At 26.9% G+C, this 22,823-nt stretch overlaps 1 protein-coding gene across 2 annotated transcripts in view; it reads left to right on the forward strand.

Moving 5' to 3' along the window:
• LOC132919947 (elongation of very long chain fatty acids protein AAEL008004) overlaps nucleotides 1–14,549 on the forward strand; it is a 28,639-nt gene extending 14,090 nt beyond the window's left edge. For both annotated transcript variants that reach the window (XM_060981898.1, XM_060981897.1), the window contains exons 3-9: nucleotides 3,300–3,490; nucleotides 7,294–7,374; nucleotides 7,618–7,674; nucleotides 8,293–8,398; nucleotides 9,167–9,303; nucleotides 9,406–9,591; nucleotides 13,411–14,549. In XM_060981898.1, coding sequence (XP_060837881.1) covers nucleotides 3,300–3,490; nucleotides 7,294–7,374; nucleotides 7,618–7,674; nucleotides 8,293–8,398; nucleotides 9,167–9,303; nucleotides 9,406–9,591; nucleotides 13,411–13,527 — 875 coding nt within the window. In that variant the 3' untranslated portion in view covers nucleotides 13,528–14,549. The remainder of the gene's footprint in view (nucleotides 1–3,299; nucleotides 3,491–7,293; nucleotides 7,375–7,617; nucleotides 7,675–8,292; nucleotides 8,399–9,166; nucleotides 9,304–9,405; nucleotides 9,592–13,410) is intronic.
• The last annotated feature ends 8,274 nt before the right edge of the window (nucleotides 14,550–22,823 follow it).

Consider the following 22,823-nt stretch of genomic DNA (forward strand, 5'->3'; position numbering starts at 1 on the left):
AATATACTGTGTTATATATTAAAAAAAACTATTTCGTTTCTAAATTATTTAAATACTGAAATAACCCTACAGAATCGATTATGATAAGTACATATTGCATCATAACTCATAAGTATTATGTTAAATTGTTAATATGGCACGTGTTTATCTTGCAACCCCAGAATAAAAGTCTTGTTATAGCAAATCATTGTATACTCTTATAATGTTGGTTTTGTACACTTATATCGTAGAAAGTGCACGGTATATCTACCAGTTATATACCTTTCGTGACAGCTCCAGCTGTTATCGGCATTCTGGTTTCTATTGTACACGCCATAAAATTCCTTCCCGAATCTCGAAAACATCCTTATATTCTAAATTTCCAAACAAATCTTTTATCGGTTTTTTGCTTCTGTTTCTTTTTTTTTTTTTGTACATTTCTGAATACTCGAATGCACCTGATATATTGTGGTATGATTTTAAATCGTATCATCCAAATAAAATTCATTCTTTGTTTCCTTTTTTTGTCACACGCATTCATATATAAAATTTACTTGTTTATTGAAAAAATATTTTCTTATGTTTTTTTCTTTATGATTTAAAATAAATTCCTTTAGTAGGTAGCATTAGGCAGGGTTAAGTTATTTGACTTTGACATGCGTTACGTTCTAAATTAAATTGTAATTAATTTTTAAAAGTTTATGATACTTAATACCTGTGTTTATTTTAATACCTTGTTTTAAATATTTGCATAATTCTGTTAGGTTTATTTTTTTAAAGATTTATTTTTCTATAATTATTTAATTATTAGTATTTGTAATATTTTATTTAATTTAAAAATATTACCTAGTTAGTTAATAACTATAAACAAAAAAAGTTATCAGTTTAATCAACGTGATGTAAAACGATAACTATAAAAAATATAATTTTTAGCAAACTATTAACTATATAACCTTGACAATAACTGTGTAATGTTTAAAAAATTACCCCTATCTCTGCCAGAGTCTTAAACTCTTAACTAATTAATAATGTGTATAAATTATTTTCAAAACAATCATTATACAGATTAATTAATTCACATTTAGCTTAAAAGCCGGAAGATATTTAGGCCGGAATACATTTGTGTTCTTCTCCTATGAGCTAAACATACATTTATTTATACGACTTTTAATAATACAACGATTGTATAATACAATAAATTATAATTATTATAACAATATACAAAATTCTTAAAATATTGAATTTTGTTTTGTAAAAGTAATAATTTTAAATCTACGTATAAATATAACTCGCGATAAAGTATTTTATACTTGGTTATCGTAAATGTATCATACTCGTATATTTTTTGAGAACTGTTGGTAAATCCATTTCTGGTAGTTTTCGTTTTGTTTAGGATTTTATACTCGGAGTAAACAACATTTTTTTCTGTTTGGCCATCTGTTATTCTTTATTAGCTATATGGTAAAAAAGGAAGAAACTGAGCCACCCTGTTTAAAAACCAGGCCAACTTATTTTATTGAAAAAACATTTTCATTATTGGCAAAATATAATTTAAAGATAAATCTAAATCATTTTATGATGGTTAAAAGTGGTAAGACTATTTTCCAACAAAATAAATAAATACGATTATTCATAGAAAAAACCTTCATATTTATGTTTTTGTACCTATAACCTAACTGTTATATCAGTATAACTGAAATATAAACTTTAAATTTTACGCTTAGAAAAAAATACGTTAATCTATATTAACACGAATAATAACACAAGTTAAATATTTTAATAATTTGTTTCTGCATTAACTTTAGTATAACAACTAGAGTCACACCTAAAAATGTTGGTATCATTTTAAAATTTACTCTTGTTACCAGTTAAAATTGGGTAGGTACTCGATAATGATAATATATTGTTATGCACCGCATTCAGACCTGAGCCAGTGAGTCTATATTATTGTCGAAAGTCAGTTATCGATGACAACGTGACGTATATTATTATTATACCTAGGTAATATAATATAATATATTTATATTATTAAACATTCTTATTTATAATCTATATAATTAATCAATTCATAAAATATATGATAGCATAATACTACAGATTTTATTATTAGGTATTTCCTGTAAATACATTATAATATTTCACCTTTTGCTGCAAGGCCTTCTGTCCTAAATTTAAGATCATGAACTATTAGAACAAATAACTTTAATATATACACTGTGGTATTTATTACTACATTAAAGGAAATGTTAATTTATGTGTTTGATTGTTTTGCACGCAAAATGAAGATTCAATATTACTGTCTGAATTATTTTAATTTTAGTAGTTAATTTTTTTTTTTAAACTTTCATTATATCACTTATTCAGTTTATATTGTATAAATGTAAACAGGATCATCAGCTATTGGCTCTAACCCCTAAATAGAAACATTGTGTAACTAAAAGTTGAATAAAATGCATCCGAGGGCACTGACCTGTTAGAGTGTTAGTTTTAGGTAAACTATACCTTACCACAATACATTATGTCATATCACAACAAGTATCGATAGTTAATATTTTATTTAAGTTAATACCAATCTAAATATACTCCATAAAAATAAGTACATATTTAAAACTTAATTATTGAGTATATTGTATAATTTTTAAGACTTTATAATCACGTTTTGCGGTGAAATCGTGGCCGATGATTTGTATTATGTGAGGGTATGACAACTATATCAATATTTAACTACAACATTTTATTGTATTTTAAAATAATTTGACAGACTAATGTAAATAATTTATTTTTAGAGCATTTTAGATCTTTAATTAACATCATTTTAATATTCGCCATATAGATATGTACCAACATGCCTTAACTTTGTTCTCAGGTTTCTTTGTATACGTTAGGTATATGAACATTATAGTGGATTAGTGGAACTATGAATGTATTATAAATACAATAATTATAATATTATATTTTAAGTTATGTTTGTCTAATATAATAGTATTTAATAAATATTATAAGTTCTTAGGTACTAACTATTGACTAATAATGTTTATTTTATGAATTTTTTTTAGTAAATAGTTAAATAAGCTATAAATAGTTTTCTTTAAGGATCGGTAAATGGTAATACCAATAAAAATATATTACGAGCAATGTGTAATAATCGAATCAAGTATAAAAAAGTTGGGTTCATCATATATTATATACTATATAACATACTATACCTTGTCTGCCTTCTATTTTATAATGTATTTTACTGCTTACGAACGTATTAATATTAAAAATATCGTGTATTCACGTATTTTATGAATTTTAATTTAAAATTGTTTTTATTTCAGATCCTAGAGTAAACGGCTGGCCAATGTTGTCTAGTCCATTCCCGACGCTGTTTATTTGTCTGTTCTATGGTTATTTCGCCAAAACGCTCGGGCCAAGACTGATGGAAAACCGAAAACCTTTTCAACTTAGAAAAGTACTTATAGTTTATAATGCAATACAAACGATGTTCAGTGCTTGGATATTCTATGAAGTAAGTACCTATTACCGGCCACGTGCACTTTTTTCCAATTATTAAATATTGTAGATGGATTATGTGATAGGAATTTAGTGGTACGTAAATTATAATTCAAACGTGTGTTTGTGTCATTTACGTTTCCGCGTTCAGTTTCCTCATTTTGAATCTTACCTTCATGATACAATTGAAAACAAAAAACAATATTATTTTTAACCGTACTTTTGAATAATAATTTCGTGTGCTATTTGTATTTCGTAAACATTTAGGGTAGGTACATAAATACAAATATTTATTGAGTATATTTTGTGTATTATACTTATTACACTTTCTATATGTTTTTAAATAATAATAATTTGTAAATAATTTACAATTATTATAGTCTAACGTCTATATAACATATAATGCAACTAGAACGTTATATGTTACTAGTTAAAACTCATAATGCTTCTGTAAAGTAAGGTGATGACGTATTTCAGCTTAGTCATTATAATAATTATTATATTATTAAATTGTTTTGAGCATACTGTCGTAACCTTTTTTTTTTCTTTAAATTTGGACAAATGAACTCGCTAAAATGGCCGGTTCAGTTGAGGCTATATAATATTCAGGTATAAGTTAGCTTTGGTCAATATGTGTTCCGATTATAAAGAATTTTTAAAAGCGAAAATAGTACCTAAGTATAAATAATTGTTTTTGGTACCTACTGTAAATATATTCATACAAGGAACAATTGATTTACCTAAATATTATACAGTATGTAAATTACACCTAATGATTTTTTTTATAGGCATCACGCTTATACAAAGCTCTTTGTGTTAATTGATATTGTTTTGTTAATGAAAATTAATTAGAACTATTACCATGCATAAATTAATATATAAAATACTAATTCGTATGTGAATTAAAAAAAGTATAGTGCTAAAGAGATAATTGTATTCAATGAGCATCATATTTAATGTCTTGGATGCCATTAGGTTAGTTTATTAAATTAGGTCATATGAGAAGGTTTGGTGTATTTATGGGTGCTGAATTATTAGGTGATGAGTGATGACCATTAAACACTGCAGTGTGTCCGTGTTTACAGAATATTTATGTTATTTTCTTAATTTTTGTACGAGTATATATTTTGTATGTGGTATTACTGACTGTTAGAGTTAATAGATATTCTGTACGTTTATAATTTCTAACTATTGACTTTTATTGTATCTGCTAAAAAAAAAGTTGAATATTAATTAATAATTAACTGGGTATAGATATCTAATCCGTTTAATGTGCTACTATATAAATAAATTTAGCTATAATATCCATTTTTTTACTTTGAAATAATTATAATATCTATTCGCTATCACTAGATCTTTTACAGATAAATAAAACCATATTTTTTTCATCATCATAATTTTTTTTTGATTTATACTTTTTTTCGAAATATATACATCTTATATAGATACTAATATTTAAGTATTAATTAATAATTTGATAATTTTTCGTTTCACGTGTTGAAAGTTGATGGAAAAAAAATAGAATCTATAGAATTTAATGAAAAATAAATTAAATAAATTACGAACACTCATTACATTTATTTCAAACTATAAAAATGTTTTTAAAAAATTTGAAAAATTATTATCAACCAAGCGTGGTTAGCATTTTTATTTTGTATTACCATTTGAATACATTTTGATATGCAGTAAACATGAATTTAAATCATTGTTAATTAATTATACTATTTTATTTTGACAATATAATAGTTTTTATTCAATTTTTTCAATAGTTTATTCTTTGGCTATGTTATTTTTATTATATAAACGGTAATAACCATACAATTTGTATTATTTGAAATTATTCGTAATACTAATATAAAATATAGATTTTTTTCAATTTTAAAATATTTACTAATTTTTATAAATTATAAAAATTACAGATAATGTTTAGTATAATTATATTAACCTTAACTATATTACTTGATTTATCAATTAATTTTGTTGACATCGGAAATGATTATTATTAAGTATATCTTATTTCTCAAATCAAACGACTGTTTGTATTTACTATTTTTATATTAACCCCAATGACATTCATCTGTAGTACCTTCATAAAAGTTGGATTTAATTAATGATGTTCTTAAAACATAGGAAAATTCCTTTTTATCTATTAGAGTATAAGAATCTTGTTTTATGCAAGGTTAAATACTTACTAGGGTATATGTATATCAGTTGTATAAATCGATCGTAATAATATATCATACTACGATTTCATTTTAATTCCTTTCGATTTATATTTTTAATTTATAATTTAATTTAAAAGCATAAATAAATAACAAATTTTAGTTCTAAACTAAAATTTAAACTCATTAGTTTTTATTATTTGTACCTATACTACCTACCTAAGTATCTATATATAAGTATTTAATGCATTTTTCAGTAATTTTTTTGCCATACTTAGTTCATACATATTGAATAAATTTGAATAAATCTGTTAAAGATACTATGTAAGTACTTTAAAAAGAATAAAAAAATATTAATTTCGTCTTAAGTTTACAAAAATCTAAATGTTTAAAATTTGAAAGAGATTATATTTTAATTAACCTTACATTATTATTAGGTACTTATAATAATATAGTAGGAACTAAACAATTTAAATGTATTATATATGATATGTATTACAAATATAGACGCTTATACGTTTTAAACTTGTGATTTGTAAACGTGTACCTAACAACCTAATTATAAAGTGTTATATTAATATTAAAATACTTTAAATTTATTTATTTTAGACGAGTGTTTAAAAACATTGTCGTATGCATTTTCATCGAATTTAATTTAATTTTATTGATTCAATCACTTTTAACACTTTTTTCGGAAATTATTCAATATATTATAGTGTATTTGCATACTTTATTTAATTAATCTAACTAACTTACTTTGAATGTTATCTATATTTTTGCGTGTTATCACTAGTTTATATGTAACGTGTATTTATTGAACGTTTATGTTAATTTATTTATGGAATTGTTTTAATAGCTATGTCATATTTGAGATTACGTGGTGTACTACTTTTATTAGGAATGTTGTGTGTATGTAAACGTTAGGGTCGAAACGTGTATTATTTCGCTGTATTTTTAAGCACTGTTTGGCAAAAGTAAATATACTGCGATTAGGCTGAAATTCAATTGGCTGATTCGCTTCAATTGGCATTTGTAATCAATTTGTAAACGTGTGTATTTGACCCAAATACGTTTGTTGTCCATTATAATAGTGGTTTTTATTTATTTATTTTTTTGAAAATGAATGAATTATATTTGATAATAATATAATAATTTAAATTGTATATTTTCACGTATATATATATATATATGTATAATATGCTTTGAAAAGATCTAATGAGTTTTTTTATCAAAAAAAAAACAATGCACTTCACGAGTCATATTATATAACGTCAAATTATTAAATATTATAAGCAGAACAAGTTAAATGACTCGAAAAGTACATAAATCGAAGTAATTTTTCTCTCTAGAAATTTGTTTTATTGAAACTCAACTGTAATATAAATTATAATAAGAGAACCAATTCACGATTAGTCTTGGTATCCAATTTGGTTTTGATTAGATTACTAATTATAAATTTTTATTATTAATGTAAATTTCAATTATTTATTTATTTTTTTGAAAACCATGTAACCTATATATATATATATATATATATATGTTTTCAAAAACTAAGAAGGCTGACGTAAAACATATAATGTATAATTATAGTTAGACTTATCGACGACTATAAAAAAATACGCTCCTAATCCAAAAATTAATGTTTTTTTTTTCGCAGTACATGATGAGCGGCTGGGGAGGATCGTACAGTCTAAAATGTCAACCGGTCGACTATTCCTATAGTCCTATGGCCTTACGAGTGAGTATTACTTATAATAGTTATATAATATTTACATTATATTTATAAGGCGTAACAAGACTATTTGACAAACATCCATTACGAATGTTACTATATTTGTTAAATAGTCCCGTTACACCCTGTATATTGTTAACAAATCGTAGTAGTACCTATACTGCTTTGCAACTATATAGGTACTTTTGTAATTATAATTTTATGAAATAATAGAATAATGCTATAATGCTCATGTCTTTGTATTTACAGATGGCTCAAACGTGCTGGTGGTACTATATTTCTAAATTCACCGAATTTTTCGACACGGTAAATTTTTCTCTTAATTAGTGACTGTTAATAATTTATTTTTTATTATTATTAATATTATTATTATTATTGTGTGTTGTATACGTGAGTGGATGGTAGATTATGGAAATGGTATTGTTTTTTCGAATATCGGATGGTGGTCAGCGTATTATAAAATATTTCATGTTACACCCCGAAGTTGGTTAGGTGTATATATATATATATATGATTGGGTCGGGGTGCCTGAAAATAACCGGCCGAGTAGAAATAATTCACAGACGTCGTGTATAATACTATAATATATATTAATAGTGGCGGGCGTGTAGCGGGGAAGAAAAACAAAATCGATCGACAATGTCACACGAGCTTTCGTGTTATTTTCGTACAACTCAATGCTATTGCCTTCTCTACTATATACATGGTGAAAGGATTAGGGTTGAGGTTGGAGGGTATGTTTTTGGCCTGTATACATATATTTTATTGTGTTGGGGTACCATAGCTATATTGTGTGTGCATATATTAGGTAATATACGTGGAGGTCAGTGACTACACAATAATAATAATTATATATTATACCTATTTAACTTCATATAATATAATTAACAAAAGCCTTATCGTTTTCGCTTTGTTTTTTTTCAGTTGTTTTTCATACTCAGGAAAAAGAACCAACAAGTGTCGACCTTGCATGTCATCCACCACGGATGCATGCCGATGAGCGTCTGGATGGGAATGAAATTCGCCCCCGGTTTGTTAATATAATATATATTATCTATTAATATTTACAATTTGTCGAAATATTTTTTTTATTTATTGGAACTATTTAGTATTTACATAGTTATACCAACCATAATTTAGCATCAACAGTGATAACCAAACATTTAGTTAGAATTCAAATTGAATTAAAAGTATTCATGTGCTCTTACTATATTATGTTCTAGTTAATTTTTAATTATCCATCTATTGTAATTTTAATTTGTAGTACACATATATTGAAATTGACAGAAAATATACTCGTAAAAGATGTGCAATAAAATACAATATATAGCAAAAAAGATTGTATCAATCACATAGATCCAGGAGCTGACTCGGCCTTCCCGAGTTTTAATGATATACTATAAACAGTAGTATACGGTAGCATATATATATATATATATATTTCATACCTACACCTATTCGCCTGTACCTAATCCTAATGGACTAATACTGATATCATACTCTGTTATTTCAACCGTATGTGACGTCTGTAGATATTCATTAATTCTACCTATAATACGTATAATCATAGGTTCATTATACGTTAATTTATAAAAATATATTTTATAAGTAACCACCTCACCATATTATAATCTAATGGTGTTGATATAACTGTAAAAGTAATGTAGAAATAAATACCACTGGTGACTTTTATGCATCAATCGGTAGACCCTAAACCTCTATATCTTGTCTGCACATATATATGTATCAAATATCTGTTGTTAACAATTATTCTAATTCTTTTTTAAATAACATATAGGTGGCCACAGCACTTTCTTTGCGTTGCTCAACACGTTCGTACACATCGTTATGTACTTCTATTATATGGTGTCGGCGATGGGACCTAAATACCAAAAATACATTTGGTGGAAGAAGTACCTCACTTCATTCCAAATGGTACGGCTTTTGAATTATTTATCTACTTCAAATTAAAATAAATTATATTTTATTGTTGTGATCATTAATCGAAATTTGTTTTTTCTGTACTAATATTTATAGCTGCAATTTGTGTGCATTTTCGTCCACCAGTTCCAACTCTTGTTCCGCGAATGCAACTACCCAAAGAGTTTCATGGTTTGGATAGGCCTCCATGGCGTCATGTTTTTGTTCCTGTTCTCAGATTTCTACAAATCCAAATACACCAGTGACGGTAAACGGAGACCGGCGAACGACGGAGCTTGTATGGTATGTTATGTACAGTTACTAGAATAAATAATAAAATAGTACTCGGTCATGTAAATTGGAAGAGAACGGATGACGAGGAATATAAAAAAAGAGAGATAGATACTAGAGCCCTTGTAATTTCAAATGTTTCTGTGGTCTATTAACCTTAAGGATGTCATTTTTATGACGTTGAAATATTTTTATCGATCTCTTAGTCACTTTTTATTTATCCCCAAGGACTGCCGGTCGCGCGCTCGTGCTTTATACGTTTCACTAAATGTCACGGAAAAAGTATATATAATTGACTCGTCTGAATTCTTATGTTATATATTATATACAATATTATATTAGCCTTATTCTTTTATCGATTGTTATTGTATACCTTTATGCATTAGCATTTATTTGATAAATTTCCCAAGAAGAAAGTGGGGGAAGATCTAGATTTTGTGCTTGTCAAAAAATAGTCTAGATAAAAATAAAGTTTAATTTTGTTTATACATATAATATACATATAAGTATTTAAATTAATTGAAAAATCAGTAGCTGTAATTCGAAAAATAATGCAGATATTATAGTGCAATTTTTTTAATGTAATAGATAACTAATAGCCTATCTTTTACAATGGTCTAAAAAAATACCCAATTTAGTTTTTTAAAAATTCTCAAGTAGGTATTTTGTAAAGTGATATATTTATTTTTAATATGGAGAAAAATAATTTTGAAATCGGTTGAACTTTGAATGAACAAAAGAAACTTTTATTTCAAAAAATACATCATAATATTATGGTAAAATTGTATAGTTTTGGTAACTAAAATGCTAGCTAATCCAAACCGCAATAAAGAGTAGATACACTACTCATTGAAATTGTATTTAATATTTGTTTTTATAATATTGTTCTATATGTTCACTATGCACTGCTAATTATATCCAAGTTAATTTTAACTCCATTGTAGTCTACATCAAATATAGTCATATCTGAAAAAAGTTTGAATATGTTGTATTTAAATTATAATTGGTATTAATATTTTTAAAAGTACTTAAATAATATTACTAATAAATAATAATCATATTAATATTACTCTGGTGAGGTTATTGATATAGTGATATATGTACATACCTATTATTTTCAATTTTATCCGTGTATAATGCCAGGTACATAAATAACTCAATTTAACATTAGGTAGTCTTAATTTTCATTTTATTTCACCTAATTGATTTAATAAAATGAAATTCACTATTTCTGATTACGTAGGAATGGTATTTATTGACATTGTAAAAAACCACGTTACAATATCTGCATTATTTTTTGAGTTATAGCTACTGGTTTTCAAATTATTTTACAATATACTGTTAATAAGTACGTATAAATATATATATATACTTAAGGCATTAATAGTTTTACATTATTTATCTACGTTTCTTCTCACAAATTAAAAGTGTTGATTATTTTTTTTTTCTAAAGTTTTCAAAAATTACTAGGATCATATAATAAAGCTAGCACAAAAATATAGACTTTATAGAGGAGTATTTTCCAACAATAAAATTTTATACCTATCATTTTACTGGATAAATAATTTAATTAGAAAAAAAACTTTAATAAGACAAATTGCATTCCTGAAATTCGTTATAATGGTTCCTCAGGATAATGTATTTATATTTTATAAGTTTGATTTAAGGTATAGTTTGAATTATTTGAAGCTAACTATTTTTGTTATCTAAATCTTAAATCTTTATATCAACTATATTCTATTGTATTTTTAATAATCAATAAACAGTATACTTGTGTATATTTTTTGTTGGTAATTAAATAGAATTAAAAAAATATTTGCGTTATAAAAAAAATCGCTTTATTACCTTTTTTCTTTAATAATTTTCGCTTCTTTCCTTTCAATTATATTCCTGTCATTATGAAATATACGTATAAACTATACTACGAGAACAAAACAAAAATAATTAACCCTCCTAAATGCCTTTTTATTACTGTAGAATTCCCTCTTCTGAAATTTCAAGTTTTCCCCCTTCAATCAAGTTGATTTTTTTTATTAAAAGCCACCGGTCTGGTTTTATAAATCACAGCTATTGCAGTCGTCGTTATCCAATTGTGGGCATCATTCCTTGGAATGTGTTAATAATATTCCAAAATCTTAAAGACCACATTACACACCAATATAATGTTATTTTTATATGACGTATAAAAACAAGTACAAATAATTATAAGTTAATTTAATATGTAATAAAAGTTCATATTGTTTTTGATTTATTCATTTTTTTATGACATAGGTACAATAAATACATATTCGTTATATTTTTATGACTATATAAATTTCGTTTTATCGAAAAAGATTTGTATACGAGCTATATATGGTTCCTTTGTGTATTTTATTTAATTATGTACTTATTAAAAAAAATATTTTAACAAATTATTGTATAACATAAGTAAAGTTTTTCGTTATGTTGTGGTGACTTTTAATAGATTTTAATATTAAAAGAAAAAACAGCTAGATACATTGATCTTTGATATAATCGATATAATATGTATTGTACAGACTGTGCTGTGGTTTCAGTGATTCGAAGCATATATTACATACATTTACCGTAAATTAAATATACTCTAAATATGTTATAGGTAGGTATGTGGATTATAACATATTTATATGTATACTCAATATGTATAGAACATATTCAAATGTGCGTTTAATCGAATATTTTAATTCCAAAAGCCAGTGCAGTATATAATACATAGACTTGCCGAGCGTTATAACTTATTCAGTATATTACGTAAACACGCGTTATGCCAACATTGACTTTTGTTTTTGAATATAAACTACATATATATGCTAGCTGGTCGTCTCCTCTGAATCCACACGTATACTATATATAACATTTTATATATACCACCGCACCTAAACTCTTAAAGGATTTCGGTGTATATATAGTCATTCGCATATACTTTAGACTTCTTAAAAGCCTGAACTTTAAGATTTATAGATTTTACGGTTGGAGCTCGAAAAACAACGCACGCACTACCTATTATTTATTATATATACATATATCTTATTATATTACGTTTTTGAAACGAGACAAATTTAAACCCGTTTACACAATAATATTCTAAAAAAAAAAAAATAGGCAAAATTAAAAAATTAAAAAATTAAAAAATAATAATTATAAAATTAAATTGCTTTTAAATCTACATCCGATAATTTTTTGAATGTATGAATCATAATTTTAATCATGTCTTATAAACATATTTTTATTAACAATTATTTAATTTTTGGACATCGTTTGGCAAATGAGTAAACTTACACTTTCGTGGGTAACTCTTATCTGCAACATTCCGTTCATCTATAAACGTTAAACCCTTGTTTTTTATGTTTACACAAAAAATAGGTAATCTCGTTTAATTTTCAAAAATGCATTACTCTTTCCTTTCTTATAAAAGGTGTTAAAAAAAAATCTTTTAAATAAAATGTATTTTGCATAATTCTATAAGAGAAATTACTGTATTATAAAATTCGGTTTAACAGCGAATATATATTTCTTTGAATAACTATATATACTCTGTAGCCTTTAGTGCTGAAAAATCAAACTGCGCTTCATAGTACGTGGTGTAAATATTATTTGTATATAGTAGTAAAATTTTATGGAAAAAAATAATGACTACTTATACAAACTTGTAGGTAGGCTTAATAATCGTCAAACTCGTTAACGCACAGCCTTGATGTGGCGTTAATAATATAATCGTTTACGCATTTTTACCTATATACATATATAGGTACTAACCGTTGTGTATATACCTTTATGGCTGTATATACATGTATAATTATTGTTGTTTTACAGCCGGTGGAAGGAGCGAGTTATAGCAAGTGTTCATCCAACGAACACGACAACGTCGTGTACTATTCGAACGGCATCGTCAACGGTTTCAAAACGACTGAAGACGCCAAAACCAAATAGTGATGAGCCGATACGATTAAACGTTCCTAACCGAATAGAGAACAGCTGGCGGATATATGACACAATCACCAATAATATAAAGCACACTCAAAACCAATAAAACATAATAAAACACAATATAATGATATAAAAAATATTGAAAATGAATTATTTGAGGAAAAAATGTCCATAACTAAACTAAGAAAATAAAAAAAAAAATAAAAAAAAAACAAAAAAATCCGTATGCAACAGTGCAGCTTAGACTTAACACTGTTTGTCTGAGGTGTACGTGTAACAACAAATGTAACGTATAAACAAACATAATTTAACTAAAACGATATGTATTGCAGTATGTACAATATTGTATATAATACCTATTTACATATATGTACTTACATTTTTGATTTAAAGATTCATTTAGAAGCAATTTTAATGTAGCGCATTTTTTTTTTCATACGAATTTGTAATAAATGTTTTTTTTCTTTATTAGAACCCAGTATTATTCGCGAATTGGTTTGAAAACGTGTGCAATGCTTGAAGTACTTATATATTATTATCGGTAGGTAAATTTCGGGGGATGGGTATAAGTATATTATGTATATAGTATATCGAATAACATTTTTTTATTATTATTATTAACTCGTACACTTCGTAATGATATATTTATATACTTAACGTTCGAATTATATGTACCCATCCTGGTGGAATTTTCTCTCTTGTTTTCACTCGAAATATAATAATACAAATCAATAAATTACATAATATTATATTACGTATATAATTATATTCAAAACGAATAAGATTAAACGGAGGAACAGTACAAACGATATTAAATACACTAATTAGGTAGAGTTATTTTGGAATTGTGTTACCTTTCGTATAGGTTATGTTATTATGATAATTTTAAATTTATATATATTTTTTTTTGTTTCCCATATATTGTTGTGTACAATGTAATACATACGGCAACGAAAAATATAAACGTAGAACTCTCTAAGTACAACCTTATATAATATAGTGTCAACGATATATATATATATATATATTTATATAATATATATGTGTGTGTGTAGATTGTAAGAACGTGAGGCCATCGTACTTTTCTGAATCAGTGTGTATTTTTTTTACAATTTTAGTCATATTATTATATATATATTTATATATGTAATATATATACTTTCTTTTTTAATTTTTGTTTTTTTTTTTGTATGGCTATTAATAATACAAAAAAGATTTTATGTTTGAATATCTTTTTAACTTTTTGATATATAAGTGTATTTATTTAAAATGAAATTAAAAAAAAAAAATTGTAAATCAAAAAAATTGTTATTTTGCAAAATATAGACTTTTGAAAAAAATGTCTTTTTACAATCATTTAATACCTAACCATTTCGTGCAAACTTTTATTATTTATAACTGAATGCAATAGAAATGTATCAATACCTATAGTGTGACGTTGTTCGGTATTGAATAAATACTTAGTGTTCCGCTTGTATAATTATAGGTCTGCACAGGAAAAAAAATCCCGGCGAAACGAAACACGTGCACCACTGGCTATAGACCGGTATAAGTATACCTATTTAAATGGCCATAATATTATATACTACCTAGTACCTACTTAGATACCTATCGTGTAATATCAATTGCAAAGATCTATTCTAGTATTATACAGATAAACCAATAATTGGAGTAATACATATCATTATACTAATTTAAATTTAATATAATATTATGTTTATATTTTAGCGGCAGATGCATGTGATGATCGAAAACAATTATAATTTGTATTATTATCGTTTCATTTACGTAATAATGAATGTCGCGCAGCGTAGGTGATCACATTAAAATAGGTGTATAAAGATGGCGAGTACCAGTCAGTATTGGATAGCGAGTGAACTTCCGGCGTTTGTGGTGGAATGGGAGGGGGGGCAGCGAAAAGACGATATAATAATAATAATATGTACTATAAAGGATGGCATTGACGGACTCAGCTGTCGTGTGTATCAGCTGCTGCAGACGTCGAGTTTATCGTATCTTGACGTCCGTCGAACAACAATAATAATAGTTATAACTACGAGAAAGTACTATACAGTTCAACTCGTACATTATGATTAATATCGTTCCGATTCTACAATATAGTACATATATTACAGTGATACCCCCCAATAGCGGACGTATTTATGGGAACGAGGATATTTTTCTACGTTTAGATGGGAAAAAACGACTACAGAAAAACTCGCTTATTTACAAGTATAACGACAACGAACTCGTTCAAAAACCGATTTTTCACATTAAATTTAATTGCATTTATGTATATTATGCATTCCTTTTTTTTATATTTATTTAAATATTGAAATCATATATAATATATATATCATTAAAACATTAAATAATAATATTATAATTTAACGTTAAGTTAAATAAATAGCGGCTAACACATATTTTTTTTATTCTACACATTTAACCATTATGAATTTCAAAAATGTACCCCCTCTGAATAGCAGACGACATTTTGGTGACAGAGTGTCCGCTAATCAGAGGATTCACTATATATTCTGTACATGTAATATAATAAAAGGCAGGACATTAACTAGAATTCGTGATGAAATACTCTTGAAAATGATAGGTATTTTCTAACATTTAAAAATATAATTTTGAAGTCAAAAGTAAGTTTAAAAAAAAATAAAAAAAAGTATTTTACAAGTAGATTTTATATAATGATAAATTCAAATGTTTTCAGAAGTTGTATACGATGAGTCGATGACTAAAGTAAGTGGTATAATTTTCATTAGTTTATTTTAGTAAAAACACAGACTTGATCGACACTTTTTAAAAAGTTGAACTTAACTAGTTGATTAATTTTCTAAGTAACATAAGAACTTAATTATTATAATTAACTATTAAAATAACTTGGTTTTTTATTTAGTTGAATAATAATTTATCAGTTTTAAAGCAAAAATGCTTAAATTTAAATTTAATGGTTTTATATACATTATTATTTACTGTATAGAAATGTTTCTAAAAATGATCTAATACTATAATAATTTAATAATAATAGGTTCTACAATACATTTCTGTTATGTTTCTCGGAATATTTAATACCTATATTTAGATAAGCACAAAATAGCATAATGAATTAAATTTATTATTTGGTATAACTTCAAAGTTCAAACTTGACTTGAGTTAATAATTTTCATTATTGTTCTTCTTTACGTATAATAATATATTGATCATTGATATTAATCATAATATTATGCATATGGCTTAACCTATCTTCTTCTTAAACATATATCATTTTTAGGCCAACATATAACGGCGTGAGATGAACGACTCGTGCGGAACTTCCCGAGCGATAAAATAAAAACCGCGACATTCAAACGAGTGAAAAAGATATGATGCAACGGAGTCGTCGTTACGGTTAACAATACAATAGTATCAGCTGCATTTGCAGCGTTGGCCTATAAATGTTTGTGTATTATACACAGTTCAATATCTGAATACGATTGCCGCCAACATTATCGCATGACGGCATAGACGCGTGTCTTACGGGTACGTGCTGACGTGCTGTAGACCTTAAATCGGATCGATCGAAATAATTATGTATGATACATATTATATCGTTGCAACAGGCGTGTTTAAGAGCGTTAAAAATTCGATTCACCTTCGTCGGTGCGGTGCCGTGCCCGCCAGGTTTTTTTTTTTTTACAACGCTCTAACATAATAATAATATAATAAACAAGCGCCTCTACAAGGTGATATTTTGTATTAGAAGAGAACATTATGTGTATCTAATAATTATTACTATAATGTGGTAACCGCAGTATATTATTATTTATACATTTAAATCCCTCGTAATTATTATTACCTTATCATAATAATTACGCTTGTGTTTATTTTGTTTTTGTTTTTGCGAAAACATATAATCCTAATTGTTTACTCTCATATTCGAGCAACGACCATAATTTTTTTATTTTTATTTTTTTAATTTATCGGCAAAAACTGATGGTTGGAATCATTAGTAAGACGGCCCGGCATTAAGCACTTTCGCGCCACGAACGGACGAAGAGAGGGACGATTTTGAGTCACCCGTATTATTATTATAGAGCGAGGCGAACTTCAGATGCCTGTCGGGCTTTATTTTATCGGGCTAATATCGTATGAAATCTTACACATACGACTCTCATACAAGACAACTGCAGATAAGTACTTTATGAGTAAACAGTCAACTATGTCTATACTTATTATATATTATTTCTACAACAAACAAATGTTAGGTAAATTCCTATTATACAAATACATTTCCTTACTACTGCAATCAGACTCAGGACCTTATAGAAGCGGTGATGAATTTGTCCTCCCCGGTGGGCGAAGCGATGGGGGGTAAAAGTATCACTGGACCCGCGGTGTACGTTATATTAATAACAATATACAAACATGTCGTTGTAATATTATATATTGTATAAATATGTACGTACACGACTATATCTGGAGTGTATGATGTATAATAAGTGCCTGTTTGACAATTAATTAAATGGCACTCTAACTGTAGTCTAGCCGATATTGCGTGAAAATGACATAGGTGCCGACACATCAATACTTACTTATGTTACCACGTTACAATTATCTCGATAGCATACGGGGTGATCCGTTTAATGCAAGACCATCATTATTTCACTTAAGTTTTTAAATATATTTCTATTGCATACATTTAATTTTTAGTCACTATACAAAACACCATTAAAAAAAAAAAAATTACTTCTTATAAGCTTCTTACTCGTTAGTATATTATGACAACATAATTTTTATTTTTTATTCTGAAATAGAATATTGTTTGGAGTATTTCGATCTATAAAATTTAATTTCCGGGAGGTGGTTTATTAGTTATAACTATTTAAAGTTTATTTTATCGGGCTAATATCGTATGAAATCTTACACACGACTCTCATACAAGACAACTGCAGATAAGTACTTTATGAGTAAACAGTCAACTATGTCTAACTATTTAAAGTTTATTAAAAAATTTTAACAATAAAAAATAGTTAATTTATTTTTCGATAAAAAAACTTTCTAAACGACTTAAAATCGTGTAAAAATAATATATTCAAAATCTTAATAACAGTTTATGAAATGATGAGTATCTTACGTTAAATGGATCACCCGGTATTGTAGTAAAAATAACGATACAATATATTATGTGTAGGTGGTGTGTCATACATTTCCGATATTGAGAGAGAGAGATAGAGATAAAACACTTAATATTATGATATCGTATAATAGACTACCGACTATACCATAAACATATACACATGTATAGGTATAATATCAATTTACTTTTTGTAATTTTAAGAGTTGTTGTGTTTTAACAATATCAAGCTAAGTATATATGTAAATATGATTATTACTAATTATGTTGTTATATTCGTCGTCGAATATTATAACATGACAGAGGTCACACACACACTGTATAATATAATATAATATTATATTATATTATCATCGCGGACATCGTACAGCGTAATAACAATTAACGTGTTAATAATATTTTATTGTACCAATATAAATGTTTATGTAAATATATTTTGCTATTGCACAACACATACTCGCTCACTGTAATATACGTGTAGTTCCAGATTTCAAGGTGGACGTTATTTGTTTATTTTTACGGTCAACGAGAGCGAGGATATACCTATTTGAATCGAGACACGTTCGTATATTCATAATATTTACTCATAAGCATATATTTGGACGATTGTCGTCGTATAGTAATTACTCTTAAAGTTGTATATTATTATATTGCAAATTTGCAAATATACTCATATATACCATGGTACTTGGGTGTTTTTAGTATAATTCATACCATCATGATCCACGACTATTGTCTACCAATAGTTCGGGAAAGAATTTTCATCTACGAATTTTAATCCACCCACTCAAATAATTCACTTTTATTCATTTAAAAAGAGTTTTAATAATATATGAAACGTATCTAAAACAAAGAAGCACACTTAAAATTTAAAGTAAAAAAAAAAAAATGGCTGAAAATTAAAAAATAATAGAAAGATAGATTAAAAAGTCGAATGACTGTCGAATTTTAATATACAAATTTATAAAATTTGTTGTACCTAAATGTATTAGTACCGCATTAATTTCTTATTATATTTGTTTATTTTAATAAAAAATGACTTGTTTGATGTCGAGTATGACTATTATTGTGCACCTATTTTATTATCAGTAGTATTGACAAATATAAACGTATATTATAGAGAATATTGGTTATAAGTTGTGTTTGTATTTTGTATATAAATTTACTAGCAATACTTACCATACCTAGGTATTTTAGATACTCTCAATTCCATGTAAATAGGAATAAAACTGTTGTCAATTAATATACTAATCTTTTTTTTTTTTAGTACCATGAGCTGAGGAAAGAAAAACGTGAACATTTTCAGTATCTACACTACATCGCCCATTTGAGTGCATGTACCTCTTTATACCCTAAAATTACCGTAAGTCATTTGACTATTTGAGTTCAACTGTTTAACCTATTAGAGCATGAAAACTCTTTTACTTATCTGCCTAAGTATAATATTAGAAGAGCTCGATTTGTATAGTCTATTTAAGTGTGGACTTTTATTGATTCGTTAAGAAAATAATCCGGAAAATTATAAGGTAACCTACTATAAGCTTTAATATTAAAATCTATACATTATTTTTGGGCCGCTACTCATATTATATGCACACTCCAAGTTATGACAGGTTCCCACGACTGGTGTACCTATACTTGCCAAATATTCATCACTCGTGTATAATAATAAATTACCGTGACGTAGGAACAGCCCACATGTCCAATAATTAGATTTTATCACTGGTGCGTTTCCCGAGGATTGTCGGTAAATGTATTGTAAGTCAAAGGGCCAATATTGTATTAATTATTATAGATACTTGACAAAAAATATGTCAGTCGTTGGAACACTTGACGTAACGTGTACTTTACGTAAATTACTGGCCTATATGATTATTGGTAGTGTAACTACTCAACAAATAATATATTATATATCTCTCTAACACATATTTATAAAAAATTTTTGATTTCATATCTCCCGCATATTTCATTTTAAATTTACGATGTGATTAGTGAATCCCTCAAATGGTTGTTGAAATAAACGAACAGAAGGCAAAACTCTCCAATTTAATATGATACTATAGTTATATTATAAATGCCAAAATAACTGTCTGTTACATTTTCACTACTAAACCGCCGAACCGATTTTGACGAAAATTGGTATGGAGATGGTTCGAACCCGGAGACAGGATATAAGCATGACATTTTTATTGAAAATCAATCCCCCCCCCCTTAATATAAGGGTGAAGCTAAATAATCATTCTAAAGTTAACTACGTTGATAGGAATTTGAAATTTAGAAAGGGCATCGGTTTTATATGTATACACCATACGTCTTTTTAAGAACTTTTTTTAGATACCTATATACCCTGCAGCGCAGGTCCTTCATGGACCGTTAAGCTATTGATGATAATAATGATATGCTCTAAGGGAAAAGGAGTTACTAAGGTTTGTATAGGAAATAATAAATGTTTTGGTAAATTTTTTTGAAACTTGGTATTAATACAATCTGATGCAATTATCATGAAATACGCATAAAGCTTACTAATTTTCGTACTAGTTATAATATAACTACTGATATGCGAGCGAAGTCATGGGAAATCGCTAATATAATTTAATGTTACTATTATAATATTTAATATTATAATATATGTATTCAATTAACTGGTGACTTTATAATATTTACTGTACATAATATCCGACTAAAATATTGTTAAAAACGGTCTCACACGCGTGCATCATTCTGCAACGAGTTATATATAGCTAACGCGAAGTAAACTATATATAATATGCTGTGGACGAAGTGGAACGCAAATCGTTTGTAATATGTCATCGGAGCGTGTATGTATAAGTATATATTGTCTTAAGGCTATGTACTCGTGGCTTTTAAAACATATATACATGCATGTGTGTATAATATATATATATATATTTATATTTATGTATATGTATATGATTTGTGTAGTAACAATGCATATACTATAGTGGCTACATGTTATTATTATTTATTATATTCACATGACTTGGTTTTTTTTTCATATATTTCGATACATTTTATTAAACCAGGCAGAGATCCAGAATAAAATTCGGCAAGGAGGGACTTTTTTTCACTTAAAATGCGTCTAAATCACACAGTTGTTTCCTTTGCACAAATTATTATTATATCGATCACGCGACCAGCGTTGTAGGTCTTCGCGGACAGTATTATACAACATAAATAGTATAACAGTCCAATCGTTAAACTACGCGCTGCGATTCTTTGCTGCGATAAAAACGTGCGTCTGTCATGAACGATTAAAACGATAAAATACAACAATAATTTCACGAGATCCGTTTTGGAATGACGATGACCACGGAGTCCCGGAGAAAAATTCGTGACAAACTGCCATATTTTTCGACCCAAAATTCCGTTGAGATAAAGGTACATTTTAATAATAATAATAATAATATATATATTATAATTTATAAGTATATCAATATACCATACTATGTCCGGTGGGGTAAACAAAAATTGATACGATTTATTGTATTTCGAATAAAATAAATTAGCGGGATGTTTAGAAACTATATTACTGTGTTTTATGTTCAATTGTTCAAAAATATTAAAATGCAATTAACTTGATCTCGAATAACAGTGATAATAACATTAACAAAAAAAAACTATCAAGTAGGTAATAATTGCTTTTCTGAACAATAGGTAACGATTGTGTCTCGTATGTGTTGCAATGGTTTTATTATAAATTTGAATATATAATAATAAATTGTTTAGCACAGCAGTTCCCAAACTTATTTTTTCCGCTGTACCTTGCTGTGAATACTGTAAAAGACAGAACAAAATAATTCTGTACATTTTAAATTATTTACTATTAGCCGTAGACTGCGGTGCCCTTATAAAGTGATCGCGGTGCACAGTGCGGAAACCGCTGATTTAATACTATGCAAAACACGATTCTGACGATTTAACTTTATTAACAAAAAATTATTTTAATAACAAATAAAATTACTGAGAATATTACATTTTGATCTCTCAAAAGTATTAACTATATATATTCGATTTTCACTCCACAATAGTTAGGTGATCACGAGATTTTTTTACACTTGAAAATTACAGATATCACACACAATAATAAAAAAAATACCCATAATTGTTAATCTTTACTCCGTTCAGAATCCAATAAATTCTTAATGTAAAGTTA

Source organism: Rhopalosiphum padi, chromosome 2 (assembly GCF_020882245.1).
Source record: "Rhopalosiphum padi isolate XX-2018 chromosome 2, ASM2088224v1, whole genome shotgun sequence".
Classification (NCBI taxonomy): Eukaryota; Metazoa; Arthropoda; class Insecta; order Hemiptera; family Aphididae; genus Rhopalosiphum; species Rhopalosiphum padi.